This window comes from Peromyscus californicus, unplaced genomic scaffold (genome assembly GCF_007827085.1).
Source record: "Peromyscus californicus insignis strain IS unplaced genomic scaffold, ASM782708v3 Scaffold_11__1_contigs__length_118956290, whole genome shotgun sequence".
In the NCBI taxonomy this organism is placed as follows: Eukaryota; Metazoa; Chordata; class Mammalia; order Rodentia; family Cricetidae; genus Peromyscus; species Peromyscus californicus.
In genome coordinates this window covers 83,739,861-83,760,063 of record NW_026294402.1, presented here as the reverse complement: position 1 = coordinate 83,760,063, position 20,203 = coordinate 83,739,861, and the positions used below count along the sequence as shown (strand labels likewise).

The 20,203-nt window shown below is 40.4% G+C and overlaps 1 protein-coding gene across 11 annotated transcripts in view; it reads left to right on the top strand.

The window, feature by feature from the left end:
• LOC128096610 (uncharacterized) overlaps nt 1-20,203 on the top strand; it is a 116,638-nt gene that overhangs the window by 53,937 nt on the left and 42,498 nt on the right. For 7 of the 11 annotated variants that reach the window (XR_008213686.1, XM_052716407.1, XM_052716445.1 and 4 more), the window contains 5 exons: nt 1,675-1,699; nt 3,744-3,857; nt 6,693-6,763; nt 8,013-8,037; nt 10,448-10,561. Coding sequence is in view for 10 of the 11 variants with exons in the window: in XM_052716407.1 (XP_052572367.1) it covers nt 1,675-1,699; nt 3,744-3,857; nt 6,693-6,763; nt 8,013-8,037; nt 10,448-10,561 (349 nt within the window). In the remaining variant the exon portion in view is untranslated. The remainder of the gene's footprint in view (nt 1-1,674; nt 1,700-3,743; nt 3,858-6,692; nt 6,764-8,012; nt 8,038-10,447; nt 10,562-20,203) is intronic. The other 4 variants (XM_052716464.1, XM_052716434.1, XM_052716424.1 and 1 more) reach the window with 3 other exon arrangements.

The following is a 20,203-nucleotide window of genomic DNA, read 5'->3' as shown; positions in this document are numbered from 1 at the left end:
TCTATAACTCTATATATCACCTTTTTTGTCTCTTTTAAGCCTACGTATATTTTACACATATTGTAAACTATTACATCTGAATCTGTCTTATTGTGAATCTATTGCCTTAAACTGCAGCAGCTGTAGCTGCTGGCTCCACCCACCTTAGCTTCCCAACATGGCATTTTCCACCAGCTCTGGGAGCTATCGTGGGTCTCTATGCTTTTATCCAAGCAGCGTGTAGCCCAGAAACCTCTTTTTTTTGTTTTGTACCTGCAAAGGCTAAATCCACCATGCAGCTTAATGTGCCACTTGCAGAGGCCTCATTCCCGCCAAACTGCAGGTCGAGCACGCACAACAGAAACCCACAAGTAGCTCAAACCGGCAGCTGCCGCTCATTTGAGAGAGACAATTAGGAAGCTGTTTTTAGCTCCATTTTAGAATCTTTTTTTCTCAGTTTTTAGGTGGAAACTCTTGCCACCACGTTGGACGCCATTTGTTGCTTGAGTTTTCCTGCCTGGCCCACAGTCAGGACAAATCTCTCTCACCTGCCAGTCCCACAGCTGCTCAAACCCAACCAAGTAAACACAGAGACTTATATTGGTTACAAACTGTATGGCCGTGGCAGGCTTCTTGCTAACTGTTCTTACAGCTTAAATTAATCCATTTCTATAAGTCTGTACCTTGCCACATGGCTTGTGGCTTACCGGCATCTTCACATGCTGTTTGTCATCGTGGCAGCTGGCATTGTCTCTCTGACTCAGCCTTCCACTTCCCAGCTTTATTCTCCTCCTTGTCCCGCCTACACTTCCTGCCTAGCCAATGGCCAATCAGTGTTTTAATTATTGACTAATCAGCAACACATTTGACATACAGAACATCCCACAGCACCATGCTATCTCAGTCTGTCAGACAAAACTATAATCCTGTCTTCCTTGGCAACAATAATTTCATAGAAGACAAAAATGGCAGCAGGTCTCTAGATAGAAATACTGGCGAAGTTACAATTAAAATTCTGCATTCTAGGGCTGGAGAGATGGCTCAGTGGTTAAGAGCACTGACTGCTCTTCCAGAGGACCCAGGTTCAATTCCCAGCACCCACATGACAGCTCACATGTCTGTAACTTCAGTTCCAGGGGACCTGATACCCTCACACAGACATACATGCAAGTAAAACACCAATGCACATAAAAAAATTCTGCATTCCTCAATGCTCAATGCTTACAAGAAAACACAAAGCCACAGACCACTAATCCTCATGGTTTAAAGATCTTACCAACTGAATGCTGGCCATCCAATCTGGACACACTGAGCTTCCAACACATTAAACTTTGGACCATATACTCAAGATATTTGTAAACCATAGTCCCTAGAAACAGAAAACACCTTAGTGAAAAATACAAGTTTTCATAGATGGTATGTGATACAGGTTTTGCAACCCTCTAGAGGCCAGACTGATTTGCCTGATCTGCCTTTGAATCAGAGAAAGTATGAAAGGTAATAGTTTGTGTCATAAAGTAGAGAGACCCAGATCTTCTGTGGCATCATCAAATAATGTGCCCATTAATATAGTCTCTTTAGTGCTCTTCTCTGTCCTGATTTCAATTATACAGTGTCAGTGGAGAAGCCAAAGGCTTTGCAGACATTATTCAGCATGATTATGGCATTAAATATTTTCTTTCCTATTGATTACAGGGGATGTCTAGAAAACGCAGATATGGTATGTATTTTTTAATCACTTTCTAAAACACAGTTTAGATAGGAATTGTGAAAACACTGGTTGTATTTTTTGTGTGATGCACCACTATAATCTAAGATGCTAACTGGTAATTAGAATTGTGGTTTTAGTAGTGGGTTTCTTTTTTTAAACAAAAAAAATTAGAAGAAATAACTCACCAAGTTAAAACTCATAGATATTTCTTTGCTTTGCTCATCAGTGAACTCTTTTTTTAAATCTTGTCTATTGTACTCCAAGTCGTGTCTAAATCTTTTCCCCAAAAAATTAGCATGCCATTTTCCTGGCCTAGATTGCAGTGACAGATATGTAAATTGAAAAGTCAGAGTACAGATTACCTACAAAAATGTGCTCAAACTTCATCCTAGCCATGCTTTGTCAGGCATATGATTTTGTGTTCATCCATATCTGAATAAAGCATAATTCAGAAGCATTGATAAAGATCTTTTGCTGCTCATCTCAAGAGCCACTTTTACCCCACCACAGGCAAAATAATCCCTATGGAAGAGTTCTAGCTTCTAGCATCTGCATGCAATAAGGCAAATCTACAGGAATCTTAAATGCTATAATGACTGCTGTTGCGGTTAGAAGTCCTAAGTAGTCTCATTCAGCAGGCAGAAGATAGTTTGAAAGGTACACATACTTCTTTTTGGATGACAGAGCTTGAAAATGAAACACAATGTACATGGGAGCCTGGGGTGGATGTGGGACTGGCTTTTGAATAGACATGATTCATTTTAATACGGTCTGGAGAAAAGCTTAAGTGGGTTCACAATATTAGTATAAACAAACAGCAACATAATTTACACAGTGTCAACTAAGAATTCCGGTCACCACCTAGATGTTTATCAGTGCTATCTCATTCTTTAAGGAATTTAGGGTTTTGTTTTTGGTTTAAAGTTTGTTTATATACATATGCAGTTCTATTACAGCCATGGATACATAGTGAGATCCTGTCTCAAAAATAAACCAAACAGCAATGTAGAGAAAATAGGACTTTGGTGAGGAAGGCATGAACAGGTATGGGGCATTCTCAGTGCTACTGTGGTCATTATCCCTATCTTAGTTAGAATTAATAAAGGCTGTACAGATGGTCAATGAGGATGTCACCTAGAAAGTGATGTGTGCAGGCACTGTTTATTATATTACCAATGCACCTGGCTACTGTTCTTGTCAGTTCCTGATGAGGACATATCCATGCGTGGCTAGTGAAAGGGAAGTTTCTATTCATCCCAACCATCATGTGACAACTTGGCTTTGAGTGACTTTGAATCTCAGCATCTCTAGGAAATATGCAATGTTCACCTCTCAATGTGGTCCTCTAACCAGAGAATTGCTCACTGAGAGGCACCAGGCAGATTGAAAATATTGGAGGAAGACCATAAATTTCTGCTAAACTAGGACCCTCCTAGCCTCTCACGTAAAGAATGAAGGTAAACAGTGAAAATAAATACATCCTCTGCTGTTGGTTACATGAGTAACCAACACAAACCTCATGCTACCTAGATTCACTCATATGTAGCTGACTCTTCTGCCATTGAACAGATACCACAGAGAACATCTGCAATATATCTGCTTTTCTTTGAGTTTTAATTTATGTGGTTATATATACACAAGTGCATACATACTTGTGTTTTGAACTGGAAAGTCTCATAGGGAGTCAAGTATATAGCATCTTAGTGAAAACCACACAGAAATGAGGGAGTTTGTAAATTTTACTGTGTTTATCTGACTCTAAGAGAAATTTTGATGCTGCTTATTAGGTACAATGCCAATGTAACACAGTCACATTGCTCTTCTTCTTGAATTGTCACACTGACATGAATTATGACTTCCCTTCAACATCAATGTCATGCATGCTGGAATGTGCAGTGCATGCAGAGAATTTCCTGAAACACCACTCTGACTCTGATGACAGTGCCTGGAGAGGGGTCATGAGATGAAATGTACAAACAGAACCATTACTGGATTCCTCTATTTTTATGCCATGAAACTGACATAACTGTCCCTGTTGTGAATGCATTCCCAGGGTCGAAGATCTTGGGAAAATTGAATTGGGAGGTCAATGTTGTTCCTAAAGATGCTGAAGGACCTGAAGCCCAAGCTGAAACTTGCAGAAAAACACCACAAAGTGAAATGGAAGGTACTGTTGAAATGCAATAATTTGATTGAATTGTTTCATAATTATAGATCATATTGTGTGGTACATGAACAAACTGAATAAATTAGCAGTATTTTCCTATGTAGATACTGTAAATTTGCTGTCTCTGTCACTGTCCCATCACCTGGTGCAGGCAGGAATAGGTGAGCCAACCTCTCTATTACTTTATCCCAGAAACATGTGATGTAGGTGAACTGAGTATAAATAATCTCAAGATTGACATGGTGACTGTCAAAATTGTCAAGAGTTAGGACAAAATTTGAAACAGATAACAGCATTTCTGGTCTGACCCAAGGGGAGTGGGTCCCTGGAGTAGTGTGTCACACCCTGTGCTTATGAGAAAAAACAGTAGAGACAAGGACATGGCAGGAGATTTCTGAGCTTTTCCTTTCCAAAGGCGTCATGGTAGTCATGTCTGGTTTAAGTATTCTTGTTTCTGGCTCTGTCATTTGAAGGCAGTCTTTTAACACTTAATGCTTTTCAGCATTCATCACTACCAAATGTCCAAGCCTGTCATTGTGCTTAGCAGCTTTCCATGGAATGTATGCATAAGGTACTTTCCCAGTTAGTGTGATGAAATACTATGACCCAAACATACCAGAGAAGGAGTGTTTGTTTTGCCATGATGTCATGAGTATGGTGTGCATATTTGTTGAGAAACCATAGACAAAGGAGCCTGAGTCAGACCAAGAATAGAGAAAAGGGGTGCTTATGCTCAGCTCACCTTCTCCTTCTCCAGTCATGGATCTCAGCCCCAGGAACAATGCACTAACAGCTGAACCATTTGCTACCTCAGTTAACCTTGTCAAGATAATGCCATAAAGGTATGCTCTGGGATCTGGACCTTATGAAGTTGACTACTGATTTTAAAATGACTGGTATGGTCATTTTAGGGTTTTAATATATGATAGAGCCAGTCTCTCTGATAGGGGACAACCCTCTCATTTACACTCAAATGTAACATATAAATAAAGGGCCTATAAAGCTGTTCTGGTGATGCAGTTCCTGTCCCTGGGTCCCTTGGTACATTTGTAGTAGTGCCTTTTTGGTCCTCTCATGACCATTTTGTCCCTATATACAGGACATTCGCTGGGTAAACTGCTGAATAGCTAGTAGGGTTCTCTAGTCTGGCTTTATTGCAGCACTAGCAATGTTCTGGCAATTAAGGATATAATGTATGTCTTTAGGTTCTTTTCAATCTATGTTCCTTACATTGACCTGCATGTTAGATGTTTGAGTCAAGGAAGGTTAAAGCCTGATATTTATCTTGGATCCTTGGACTTAATGGATGAGAAAGGGTCTTCACTCTGGCCCATCCTTACGAGGCATTCTTGATTCATCTTCCAAGGCAGAGGCTGGGTTTGAGAGTTCTCCTAAAAGACTGCCCAGCTTCCTCAGGATAAAGGACATGGATTCATGGAGATCAGCTCTCCTGGTACCCATCTTGGCCATACGCTATGTCTGTCCTCTGTGCTGTCAGTACTTGAGTCTCTCTCTCACTCTTGGCATAGTCTGGCCTGTCTCATCTTTTCTGCAATGTGAAATTATAATCTAAGGAATCATCTTCCTCAATGTGGCTTCTTTATATAGCTACTTGAGTAGGTTCACAGCCAAGGCTCATCAGAAACATGTCTGCTTCTCCTGGATTCTCTCACTGTACAAGTGGTCTGGTATCAATCATAGGCTAGGCCTGTAGGTTTGATGCACGGTGTTTATTGATTGTAAAAGTCAGGCTCCTGCTTCTGAGCCATGTGTGCCAGAGACACGGGATTCCACTTCTAGCCCTCACTTTTCAATCTCCCTTATTACCTCTTGGCCCTATCTTTCTCCAGCTACTTCTCCTCTTTCATAATTGCCATGTTGACCAGGACTATAGGTCTGGCAAGTCATGGAGGCCTATGTGATCGCTTCTACCTGTTAACTTATTGTTGATGCTACATACTGGAACACATTGCCCATTTAATGTGGCCTAACTCCCAGGCATGTCCCCCAGCCTCAGCCCTTGGTGTACTGGGCTCTTTTGTATTCACTAAATGTCTCTTCCTCACAAAACTAATGAGACTGACAAGGTCATTGGGAGAGAACTAAACAGAACCCTTCTTGGGGACAATATGCCTAGAAAGGCAGTTGAATCTCAGTAGGTCATCTGGATCTTCACACATGTACTAAGGTGTTGTATGATATTTTGTTTGTGTTCTGACAAATAAAGCTTGCCTGGAGATCAGAGAAACAGAGCAGCCAGCCACTAGAGACATTTTACCTCTATAAAATCTCCCATCGAATGGGGGAAATCCTGTCTCTATGTGTCCTCAGACTGAATGGGGCACTGAGATCCTGTCTCCACCCACCTTATATTCCTGTCTCCACCTCTCTAGTGCTGGGATTAAAGTCATGCACCACCACCACCTGGCTCTGTTTCTCTTTTAGACTGGTTCAATCTCCTGTAGCCCAGGGTGGCCTTGAACTCCTGATCTTCCTGCTTCCTCCTCCCAAGTGCTGGGATTAAAGGTGTGAACCACCACTGCATAGCTTCTTAACTCATGGCTAGCTTTGTCCTCTGATCTCCAGGCAAGCTTTATTTGTCAGAACACAAACAAAATATTATACAACACAAAGGTACATCCTCGTTTTTCTCCAAGTCTTCCCTCTGCTTTAGTTTGCTTTATGGGAAGACAGTCCAGCTGCAGCAGCAGAACCATCTTGTTCATTAGGTTTAGTCACATGTACTAAGTCCATGCACTTTTACCCACATCAAGTAAATTCCAGTGGAAATAGTAAGCAGTCCTGTGAGCTGACAGTCACTTTCTGTCCTCCTAGCGTCCCCTCAACCAGCTGGCGGTACAGCTTCACCAGTGGACCAGCAAAAGCCACCAGTGAGGATGCTGGAGGTAAAAGGGCCTTTTCTTTCTCTGAGATAGAAAGGTTACCTCACTGGTCCCCTTATGTTTCAGTGGGTATCACATTTTAATCATGAAACTGATCAGGTTCATCATGTGTTGTTGTTTTAAATGTGTATTTTGCCTGCGTATGTATATTTGCACCATGTATATACTTGGTGCCAAGCAGGGCAGAAACACCATGTGGGTGCTAGAAATCAAATCCAGTATGAGCATGTATGTCTGTATGAGAGTATCACAAGCCCTGGAATTGGAGTTACAGACAGGTGTGAGATGTCACATGGGTACTGGGAATTGTACCCAGGTCCTCTGGAAGAGCAACCAGTGCTCTTAACATCTAAGTCATCTTTCTAGCCCAGTACATCATGTATTTAAAGATCCTCATGTGCAGTGGTGGCACACACCTTTAATCCCAGCACTCGGGAGGCAGAGCCAGGCAGATCTCTGTGAGTTCTGGGCCAGCCTGGTCAAAAGAGTGAGATCCAGGACAGGCACCAAAACTACACAGAAAAACCCTGTGTTGAAAAAACAAACAAACAAACAAACAAACAAAAAGATCTTCCTGTTGCTGGACACACTAAGCTCCTGACATATCCAACTTTGGGTCATATGCCAAATTATTTCTACCATAGTCTCTAGAAACAAAAAATATCTTAGTGAAAAATATAAGTTTTCATGAGTTGGCTTTTTAGAGCCCATTCCATATGATGGAATGCTTTGCTCAGCCTTGATGTGGGTTGGGGGTGGGGGGTTGTTAGTCCTGCCTCAACTGAATGTACCAGGTTTTGTTGACTCCCTGTGGGAGGCCTTACCCTTTTGGAGGAGTGGATGAGGGGTAGGTCAGAGGGGGGAAAGGGGGGGAAAGGGAAACAGGAGGAGGGATGGGACAGGGAACTGTGGTTGGTATGTAAAATGAAAAAAAATTAAACAAAAAAAGAACTACATTGAAAGATGAAAAATAAAAAAAATAAAAATACAAGTTTTCATAGATGTTAAGTGATGTAGGTTAGGAAACCTTCAGTAGAGGCCAGACAGGTTATCCTGATCTGCCCTTGACTCAGAAAAAATTGTAAAAGGTACTAGTCTTTAGCACAAAGTATAGAGTCCCAGATCTTCTGTTACATCATCAAATAAGGAATATAATATAGTCTCCATTTCAACTATGGAAGGATCAAAGATCTTTACAAATACTACTCAACATGATATAAATATTAAATATTTTCTTTCATTTCAATTACAGGTGGTATATAATAAACGAAAATGTGGTATGTACTGTAGAATCACCCTCTTAAGACACAATTTAGATGAGAATTGTGTAAATACTGGTTGTCTTTTGTGTGATGAACCACTGTGATATAAGCTGCTTACTGATAATGAGAATTATATATATTTCCTTAAATATACATTTAAATTTTTATTTCTTTTAAAATTGTTAATATAATTTTATTAATTTTGATAAGTTTATTCACTGTATTTTATCTTATTCATCCCCCATGACTCTTACTGTCCATAGATCCTCTCTCATTTTACCTTTTCCCAAATTTTATCCTTAAAAAATAACTTGCTAGTCCATTTTGTGCTAAACATATACTCAAACATGTAGGGGCATCCACTGACTCTGGATTCACCTTCCAGGGACAACACCTTTAATTAAACTGTCCTTCCTTCACACAAAAGTCATAAATTGCCAATAGCTTCTCAGTTAGGGGTGAGAAGGGTTTCTGAACTTCTCTTCCCTGCAAGCCACAGTGTTGACCTCTTTGATCTTGTACAATAAACTTTTAAAGGAGAGCTAGACTCTGAGCAACAAGGCTACTTCCTGTCATAGGTAGTTAGACTCCATGTTGCCTATTCCATTTTTGCTCTGGGGCATTTACATAGGCAGCAGGAAAGAGTGTCACTGGGCATCATTCTATCCACATTGGTGTTGTCTGCATGCTCAGGCTCTCACCAGTGAGCTGATGTGTTAAGTGGAGCTATTATGGGGATTGGATTTGTACATGCCTATCGTGTCTAAAAACCTGAGTTTCATCCCAAGTATTCCATATAATGTACCCAGGACTGCACAGTCTGTAATCTTTGATTTAGGTGGTAGATGCAAGAAAGTTATAAGTTCAAGACCAGCTTTTTCTAAATAGTGAATTTTAGGCCAGCCTAGGCTAAAGGCCCTTTTTACCAATAAAACAAAACAAATAATCAATGAAAAAACAAAAATAAACTGAAATAGAAGAGGCCCATATAAGATCTGTTGATGGAAGGAGAGTATATAGAAACTGACTTTGCCCATAGCAGGTTGACCAAAGTTCAGAAGATAGCCACATGCCCATAAGTATGTTATTAGCATAAACTGAACTTGGTAGGTTATTTAGGGAGAATAAAAAGGACACAGAGCTGGTAAGGAGTGGAGAGATATGAATGTAATCAAGAGAGTGAGAGTGATGAGTAGAGATGAATATGATCAAAATACATTTTATGGAATTTTCAAAGAATCAAGTATTTTATTAAAAATTTTGATGAGAAAGCAGTGAGCAGATATGATGCACAGTCATGACTTGTGCAGCCACTTCTCTTATCTATTGGCACCCAGAGAGTAGTTACATCATGAAGCACCAGACCCCTTTTAATGTCAGGTTATGTTCAGGGGTTGGACAGGGTTGGACAATTTAAAGGAACTTGTTTTTTGTCCAACCTTCATGTGACAATTTCATTTAGAACAACTTAGACTCTGAGTCATCACAGAAGACACACAAGCATAAGTCACTTCTCAGTGTGGGTACTTGATGATCAGAATCACTTGCTGAGAGGTCCCTGGCAGGATGAAGATGTTGGAGAAAGGCTGTGTTTACAATTCAGAGATCTTCTACAACTTATTTTGGAGGAAATACATAATTGGAGTCAGGAATCAAAGACAGAGCATCTATCTCTTTGGTTATATCTGTCAGGGAATTTGATCAGATCATCATGGATATGATTAATATGGTACCCAAAGTTAAAATAGTTAGAGGAATACACAGCTCCTTACCTTCAAAACTCACTTAAAGTGATACTGTATCTCCTGCATGAGCTGTAAAATATCCTGGATAAGCAAAGAATGAAAATTAAACAACTGTTGGTCATTGTCCTGTAGCAAACTAAACACTTGCTCAGGATTCAGTCATTTTGTCTAATTGAATTTTTTCACAGTTCACAAACATCATAGAACACTTGTACAATCCTTGTGCTTTTCCTTATGCTTTAACATATGTTTTACACCAATAAGACTCCTGGGGGTCCTCATGAAATTTTTAGTTTCCAGTGCAAAGATGTGATCACAGTGGGATTGCATGGATTTCACTGTGTCCTGATGCTCTAACTGGGATTTGAATGCTGCCTATCAGTCACCACACCAACATAACACAGTCGTGTTGCTCTTCTTTCTCTATTGTCACATCTGTGCTAATTTAGACTTTACCTACAGCATCATGTGACCATAATAGACTTTATCTACATCATCATGTGATACATAATTAATTGGATGCTGACTCGGTGATCTTCCTGAAGCACCATTTTAATTACAGTGACTTACCTGAAAATAAATAAGGAGATCAAATATACAAACACTCAACTATTCTTAGTTTCCTTTGTTTGTCTGCCATGAAGCTAACATAACTCTTCCTGTTGTGACTGCATTCCCAGTTTCTGCATTACTAAAGAAAAGGTGTATCCAAACAACCGTGATCCCGCTTGATATGGATGGACCTCAAGTCATCTCCAGTACCTCCAGAGAAACATCACACATTAAAACAGAAGGTACTGAGGGAATTCAGTAATTATGTTCAATTATGTGTAGTAGATGCCCTTTATGCTATGCACTATATGTAAATCTATAGAGATGTTTTGCTGTAGTTTTTAATGTGTGGATACTCATCTGTAGAAATACAACCACAGAATTTAAATAGGATAAATAGGTTTAAAGGTTAAAGGTAACCTTTGCCTTTCATTAAGTAATCGTAGGAAAGCTGAGACTTACCTTGTATGAGTGAGAATGGCTTCACCCAGGGTAGGCATGAGTGACTGAGCCACCCTTTCAGTCACTTTGTCCCAGACATGGATGATGCAGATATGGAAAGTCTCAAGAATGATCTGATTAATGTCCAGAATCTCAAGAGTGAGGATGAAATTTGAGTTAGACAAAGGCCTTCCTAGTCAGGTCCACTGGGAGAGGGCCCTAGGAGTAGTCATCTTAGACCTTGTGCTTGGGAGGCTAAAAGAGTGGGAAAAATCAGTAAGGACACAGAAACCTGTGAGGTTTCTGTGCTTTTCCTTTTTCAAATGCGTAATGGCTAACACTGGCAGGGTTGAGAGTGCTTTGCTTCTGGCTCTGTTATTTAGAGACTGTATTTCCCAGAATTCATAAACCATTCTTTCCCTGCCAGTCCCAATGCCCAAACGTTTGACTGTTGTTATAGCTCACCTGGGAAGTTTTGTTAGGATTACTTTTCCAGAGGCAGTGAGCAAGGAAATGTTTACTTTGCCATAGAGTTTGAGTTTGGAGTCCATAATTGGGAAGCAGTAGATAGAGACAGAAACTTGAGGGAGACTGACCTTGCAACCAGAGCCCAGAAGCAAAGAAAAATGAATGAATGTACTCTCCTGACTTTTCTTCCTGTTATACTGTCCAGGATCCCATCCAAGGGAATGATTGTACCCACAGGGAACAGGTCTTCCCATCTAACTTAATCTAACTAAGATAAACCCCAAGGGTATGCCCAGACAACACAGATCTCATCAGTTTTACAGCTGAGCTTCAGTATCATAGAGCCAATGAAGTATTGTTTTCACTTTTGAGTATTAACCTGTATTGGGGCCAATTTATCTTTAGGGAACAACTTTCTCTCCTCACCAGAACCCATAAGTAAATGTATTATAGTGTGATCCCAATGATGCAGGAGATACAAGTTCTCTCCCTTCTTCTCCCAGGTCTTGTAGCAGCACTTCATGTTCCTCTCTTCCCTGTGAACCACTGCTTTTCATGGACCCAACAGGGTGGAGTGGCTAAAGAACCAGAATGGCTTTTTGTTCTGTCAAAACCCCAAGGCTGCAATGTCCTGGAGTAAGGACCCAGCGTATGACTTTAGCTCCTTTGTAGGCAGTGTTCCTCACCTCAGACTGACATACAGGATGGCTGAGACAAGGGAAATTAGAGGTCTGACATCCATCTTGGAGCCTCTGACCTATTAGGTGGGGGTGTGATCTGAACTCTAGCACACACTTGGCCCCATTTCATAAATTCTTGGATCAGCCTTCAAGATTCAGAACATGGGGTTGGGAGTTCTAGTAAACTACATCAGTTCCCAGGACTAAAGGACTATAGGCACTTGGGTATCAGCTCTCTTGGCACCTATTTGGTCATAGGGTTGTGTCTGTCCTTTGTGCTGTCACCATTTGTGTCTTTCGCTTGTTATAGGCTTTCCTGACTTGTCTTCTTTAGGGGAAGGAGTTTATAATCTCAGAAATGAGTTTCCTGTGTCTTCCCTGGAGCCTCTTCATTAGGCTCGAGGCCCTTGATCCCCACAAGTGTGTTGGCTTCTCCTGCATTCCCTCATTGTTTAGCTGTGTTTGGCTCCACCATGACAGGCAGTATTTGTAGAATTAATGCATTGTGTTACTCACTGCATACCCTGGGTCTCCTGCTTGTGAGTAGTGTGTCCTACAGAGCCCCATGACCCATCTCTAGCCTCATACACTTCGATATCCCTTCTTAGAGTTTCTTGCCTTTTATCCTTCTCCAGCAGTTTCTCCATTTCCTGAGTGCCATGTTCATTCTGCATTCTGTGCCTGGCTATCCATAGAGTCTTGGAGGTTCCCTTCCACCAATTATCTAGTTCCTGACACTGCATACTAGAACACACTATAGCTTAACCCTCTGGCATGCTCCCACCCTCAGTCCAGATAGTTTTTTGCTTTTTGTTTTATCTCTAATTATCTCTTCCTCACCAAACTCACTGGACAGATAAGACCAGTGAGAGTAAAGTGTATAGAACCTTCTTAGGGACAATATACCCAGAAAGAAAGACATTCAAATCTTAGTAGTTTGTCTGGTTCAGTCCTTGATCTGGTGGGCAAAGCTAAAGGGCTCCTGATGCCTAGCTGTATGGCATGGATATGTGAAGAGAGGAAAAAAAGGCTGAACTCAGTCAGCCAGAGGAAGTCTCATCAACAGGGCAAGATTCTGTATATTAGAAGAACAACAAACCCAGAAAAGGTTGTTCCAAACCTTAGGGATTGTAAGGAAGAAGGCTGAATGAGCCTTGGTGAGCGAGACAGTAAGCATCACCCCTTCATGGCCTTTGCATCCTCTCCTGACTCTGGGTTCTTACCCTGTTCAGTTCCTGTCCTGACTTGCCCCAGGAACTGAGTGTGAAGAGAGAACTGTATGCTGAAATAAAGTCTTTCCTCTACAAGGTGTTTATGATCATAGTGTTTTGTCACAGCAATAGAAATCCTAAATAAGACACTATGTAAACTATTAAGAGGCATGGGATTATGTCATTTGCAGAAAATAGATGTAAGTATGTTGCATGAATCTTAAAAGGTCTTATTAATAAAAACAAACTCGGAGCCAGGTATTGGGGTGAATGCTGGAAGATCAGAGACACAGAACAAGCCACAGCCACCTCACCTCGCCAATTTCCTCAGACTGGAAGCCTCTGAGTCCTCATCCAAATGGGTCTCAGCTGAACTGTTACTAGAAGCCTTAACCAGGCTAGTTCCTGGTCCTTATGCCTTATATACTTTTCTTCTTTCTGCCATCACTTCCTGGGATTAAAGGCGTGAGTCACCATGCCTGGCTGTTTCCAATGTGACCTTGAACTTACAGAGATCCAGATGGATCTCTGCCTTTGGAATACTAGTATTAAGGGCGTGTGTGCCACCATTTTCTGGCCTCTATATCTAGTGGCTGTTCTGTTCTCTGACCCCAGATAAGTTTATTAGGGTGCACAATAATATTTTGGGGAACAAAATATCGCCACATAAGTGAATATAATTGCCATGTTAAATGTCTTATGTTACATTGAAAAAGACAAGTACCAGGTGATTTCTTTCATTTGAAGGTCCAGGTTTTTAATTTAAAAATAAAATTACTTATGTGTATATGATGTGAACAAAGTAGAGGCTTCTTTGTCAGTTAAGAGGACTAATGAGATGGGAGGAGAAGGCAGGTGGTGTAGGTACAGTCTTATATACAAGTGCCCTTCTGAAACCAGTACTCTATGTGTACTGGGTACTATACTGTGCCAATTGAAAAGGATATATTTTCTTATTCTGATTTCTCTCCAGTGTTACCTTTAAATTTGAGACATATGTTAATTTTGCTTTTTTTTGTGTGTGGTAATTCCATAAATGTTGGTACTTGATAATTGATGATATCATTGTTGTCAGCTATACCCAAATTGATTGTTTCCCAATTGCTCTGCTAACTCAACATTGAACTTAAAATTTTGGAATTTTTGATTGGTTCTTTCACATTATACGTTGGATAAATTCTTAGATAATGTGAATTTGGAAGTTGATTCCATGCTTCCTTTACTTCTTTGGTCATTGTAGATGAACGGTCTTGTTAAATAAGAAACACAGAGCCAATGCAGAGATGAAAACCCAAGAGGTCAGAGCTAAAAACCTTACCCTTCACTGCTGCTGTTGTCCTCTTCAGCAAGAGACCTACTTCCTGTCTGTTTGTCTTTTTTTATAGACTTTCTATTCTGCCTTCCCATTGCCTCCTTGACCACATGACCTCCTTGTCACTGCCTGTCTGTAAAGACCTCCAGGTCTTCTATGGTTGGTATTGAGATTAAAGGCGTGTATCTCCATGCTGACTGTATCCTTGAACACACAGAGATCCGCCTAGCTCTGCCTCCCAAAAGCTGGGATTAAAGGCATGCACCACCACCACCCAGTTTCTGCTATGGCTTGCTATTAGATCTGACCCCCAGGCAACTTTATTTATTAACATACAAATAAAATCACATTTCAGTACAATTAAAATATCACCATATTTCCCCTTTTCTATTTTAATAAAAAGAAAAAAGGAAAAAGGTTATAACTAACATAAAACTACATACAAAAGTACAATAACTATATACCATATATACAAGTAAAAATACCTAAACAATGTCTAGTCCATTTGTATTTGACAAATTCAGAGAAAATAATTCCATTATCTATCCTATTTTGGTAAGTCCAAAATGTACCTATTTCACTTTCTATTCTAACTAATCTTCAACTATAACTAACTAATCTTCAACTCCCTCAGAGACCCAAGAAGGAAATAATATTACCTAAAAAAAAAATAAAACCATGAAGTGCATGCAAGCAGCTTCCAAAAAAAAATGTGAGTTGACAGAAACAGCCAGCTGCCTGGACAATCATCTGAGGTTTCTCCGCAGTGTTGGGGCATCATCTTCAGCCTATAGGCTTAGCATATCTGACAGACTCATTTGTGAAGTAGGATGTACATAAGGTCAATAGTTCGGCCTCACATTGGGTGAGAGCAGTCCATGTACCAGAAACACCTGAATTCCATTAGTGTCATGTCATGATTCAGGATTTTAAATTCTGGAAATTGTTGATGTTTTTTGAATTCAGCTGTCCATTCTTCTTGGCTATGAGTGTGTGTGTGTGGCTTCATCTCAGCATCCCATTCTTCTCCATATCCTTTTATTAAATGCCAGTCTACTATTGAGAGATGTGAGTTTAGTTACTCTTCAAGAATAACTGTTTCAGCTGCTGTTCCACTACACATCAGAAGCCATCAGCCCACTGCCTGTTCAGCTGCCTTAGAAGAAAAGGGCTCAGCTGGGCGGTGGTGGCGCACGCCTTTAATCCCAGCACTCGGGAGGCAGAGCCAGGCAGATCTCTGTGAGTTCGAGGCCAGCCTGGGCTACCAAGTGAGTTCCAGGAGAGGCGCAAAGCTACACAGAGAAACCCTGTCTCGAAAAACAAACAAAAAAAAAAAAAAAAAAAAAAAAAAAAAAAAAAAAAAAAGAAGAAGAAGAAAAGGGCTCTATCCCTTTTCCGGATTGTGAAGGCCACTTCAGGGATGGTGCCATATTGTCCTGGCCTTAGAAGATGCCTTTTGATAAAGCCATAACCGCACTTGTTTTGGCAAAAATCAGTAGTCCTTTGTTTCGTGTCCTATCTGTCCATTTTGTCCTATTGTCAGCAGTTGATTCAAGGATACTTTGTTGTCCAGTGGCTAACTTTTGCCACAATGAAAGTTCATCATTTTTTACCCCAACAATAGTTCTTAGATGAGAAATATCTCCAAATAATCTTTGAAAGTCATTAAGAGTCTGTAGTCTATCTCTCCTAATTTGCACCTTTTGGGGTCTAATTTTTTGTAGCTCTATTTTATATTCTAAATAATTAATAGCATCTCCTCTTTGTATCTTTTCAGGAGCAATTTGTAATCCCCAGCAAGGCAAAATTTTCTTTACTTCTTCAAACATTCTTTCTAAAGTATCTGCATTTGAGTCAGCTAGTAAAATATCATCCATATAATGATAAATTATAGATTTAGGAAATTTTTTACGTATCACTTCCACTGACTGTTGTAACAAAATATTGGCACAGAGTTGGGCTATTCCTCATTCGCTGTGGGAGGACCCTCCATTGGTATCTTTTAACCAGTTGAGAATTATTGTAAGTAGGCACCGTGAAAGCAAATCTTTCTCTGCCTTTTTCTTGTAAGGGTATTGAAAAGAAACAGTCTTTTAAATCAACAACTATGAGAGGCCATCCTTTTGGTAACAGAGTAGGCAAAGGAATTCCAGATTGTAGAGAGCCCATTGGCTGAATTAATTTGTTAATTGCTCTAAAGTCTGTTACCATTCTCCATTTACCAGATTTCTTTTTAATAACAAATACAGGAAAATTCCAAGGGCTGGTTGATTCTTTAATATGCTGAGCATTTAACTGTTCTTCTACCAGCTCTTCTAAAGCCTGGAGTTTCTTTGTTGTTAAAGGTCATTGCTGAACCCATACAGGCTTGTTTGTTAACCATTTAAAGGTAGAGCTGTTGGTGTCTTTGGAAGATCATCAGTTGTTGTGCCCTGTTCTTGTATAATATGGATGGCTGGTGACCACTCATTAGAATAATATCTTCTAATATTTCTCTCAGAAACATGTGCTAGTTTATGATTTGTTTCTGAGGTTGGAGGGATGTTAATCTGAGTATTCCATTGTTGCAACAGGTCTCAACCCCACAGGTTCATAGCTGTGTTAGCCACATATGGCTTTAATTTTCCTCTCTGGCTTTCTGGACCTATACATTCGAGCCATCTTGCACTCCGTTTCACTTGAGATAATGTCCTAGTTCCTAACAGTTGAACGTTTACCTCCTGAAGAGGCAAAGTTGGATGCCAAAATTCTGGTGCAATTATGGTAATGTCAGCACCTGTGTCTACCAGACCAGACAACAAAACACCATTTATTATTATTGTTAATTTTGGTCTTTGTTCATTTATAGAAGTTTGCCAAAAAATTTACTTTATGTTTTCTCCTGAATTTTCTATTCTCTCTGTTGCATCATCATGAGCAACATGATTTATTCCAATAGGCATTTGGTTATTTAATTGCTCTGAGTAGGGGTTTCCTCTACAACTGCAGGAAAGGTCTGAACTGGATTAACTGTGGGGGCCTGTCTGAGGCCCCTCTGGGAGTTTCCCAAAGACTGAGGCAAAGGATTACCTTCTCTGTCCCTTGTTGATCTACATTCGTTGGTTCAGTGTTTTCCCTTACCACACCTTCTGCATACTCCAGAAGGAAGGGACATTCTGTTGCCATTGTTCCTTGATGAAACATTGTTTCTAGGAATGACCTGTTTACAGTCCCTTTTCAAATGTCCTTGCTTTCCACATCCAAAACATCTAACATTCCTCAAAACTTTTGAAATTGCTTCTCCTACCCACATAGCATCTTGGTCATGAGCCTCAACATTAACCAGGTCTCTAATCCAATCTTCCAAGTGCAAATCTTGCCTTTAATGGCCTGATTATTCTCTTGCATACTGCATTCATGTTCTCAAAAGCCAAAGATTCAGTTATTATCTGACGAGCTTCTGAATTCGGGACCATTCTCTTTACTGCTGAAGCCAGTCTTTGTAAGAAATCTGTGAAAGATTCTTTTGGGCCCTGTATAGCCTTTGTAAATGACTCAGTTTTCTTTCCTGGTTCCTCAACTCTGTCCCATCCATTCAAGGCTGCCATTTGACATAGAATTAAGGTTTGGATATCATATAAACATTGTGTTTGTATTGCAGCATATTGGCCTTCTCCAACAAGCTGATCCTGGAAGACTTGTATTCCTTTATCCCTCCATTGTTTTTCTATGTTTTTAGCCTCCTCTTTGAACCACATTTGCCACTGGAGCTGTTGTCCAGGTTCCAGAACAGCATGTGCCAGCTCCCGCCAGTCCTGTGGTATAATCCTATTTTAAGTTGACCAGGTGTTTAACATTTACTTTACATATGGGGAATGCATGCCATAAGATACTATTGCCTCCTTAAACCTTCGTAAATCTAACATTTAAATTGGAGTCCAAATATTTTGTGTATTCACTTGATCAGATAACTGCTGTACAGTTACCGGATAAATTAAGGGTGATTGTGTGAAAACAGGCTTTCTTTCTGTAACCTTATGATCCAATCTTGAAACAACTTCACTGTTAATTATTTGTCTGAATTTGAATTTCTTTATAATTCATTTTAACAGGTTTAACAGGTTTTTATAAAACTTTTATCCTGGCACTTAAATTGACTATCTTTTAAAATAGTAATATAAGGATAAGAAAAGTAATAAAGTGCATAATTTGATCAACATTAATCTTCTCATATAGTTGTTCCATTGTCAGACTGCCTAAAATTTCAAACAAAGCCCAATTTTCTTCAAATGTACACATAAAACCCATTTTTTTGAATGTGGAAAAAATTTCTCTTTTAAATAGTTTTTACCTTTAAAATATCTGATATCTTAATTGACTTACCAAGTCTGAGTAGAACAGTAGAAATCCAAGGGAATTTCAAAACAGCTACCTAGTCTCTGAGGTGTGAATCCAAAGAGAGAGAGAGAGAGAGAGAGAGAGAGAGAGAGAGAGAGAGAGAGAGAGAGAAAGAGAGAGAGAGAGAAGCAAGCAAGAAAGCGTAGCCACAAGTTCTGGCTAAAAGCTTTAATCCAGCCACATGTTCCCACTTGAGCCAAGCCTGGGCTCCAGCTTCCTTAAGCTCAGACCACTGCAATTAGTGGTATTTCCTGCAGGGCAGGCCTGAGTTGTTTGTAGCACTGGCTTTAAGCAAGTAGCTCCAGCTGTGGTAATTAATGGCTTATAGCTAAAGTCAGTAGGGCTTGAGACCTAAGCCGAGCTGGGCCCAAGCTAGGGAGCCAGGCCCGAGCTAGGGAGCTGGGCTGCCTAGGCAGGAAACCGGACCCACTGCCAAGCCAAGCCAAGCCAAGCCAAGCAGTTTTTAATGAATTCTTGCCCCAACATTCGCGGTACAAATTCATGAAAAAGCTGCTTGCCTGTGGCCTTGTAGGCCCCAGTTCTGACCCAAGCTACACTAAGCCAGGTGTGGTGATGCATGCCCATAGGATTTACTGAAGAAGGCAGAGGCAGGAAGATCCTGAGTTTGAAGGCAGCCTAGGAGACTTGCTAAGGAGAAGCTTTGGCCAGGGCCCAGCCACAAACGGTGGCAGCAGGACGACTGCTGCTCCGAGTTGCAGGCTGCTTCTCATCGTGTTGGTGACTGCAATGATGCTGCTTCCTGGGTCAAAGGGTTTACCGCTGTTTGTCCAGAGAAGAATTGCCAGGACCATCATGTTACAAGAAAGCATCTGCAAAGGTCAGTTTGGAAAAATTTGGCAAGACAAATGGTGGGGAGAAATTGCTGTGAAGATATTCTCTTCTAGGGAAGAACATTCGTGGTTCCAAGAGACAGACATTTATCAGACTGTGATTGCTCCAAACCACAGAGGAGGCACAAAAAAAAATCTGCAGGAAACCATGACCACGCCTAACAGCAACTTTGAAATCTTCAAAAAGATGACAGAATTCCACAACAATGATTCCACATGGACTATGATAAAACCATTAAGCTGATTAACACCAAGGAAAGATCGACTTTGGACTGCAAACTGGTCAGGACAATTTCGAGATGACTAGCTGAGATAATCCAGCCTGACAGACTACTCAAACGAGGACTTGTGACAAGCCCTAAAATTTCCTATTACACAGAGACTGGATAAATGATACAGGACTTGACAATTAACCCCCAAAATTTTCTTTTCAGGATTCCCTAAATATGTCTTCACCCCTAGAAAGCAGAAAGTAATTTTAGGAAAATGACACCCACATTCCCAAGAGGTGGGATGGGAGGTTTTTGGTCGTTTGAGTTATGGA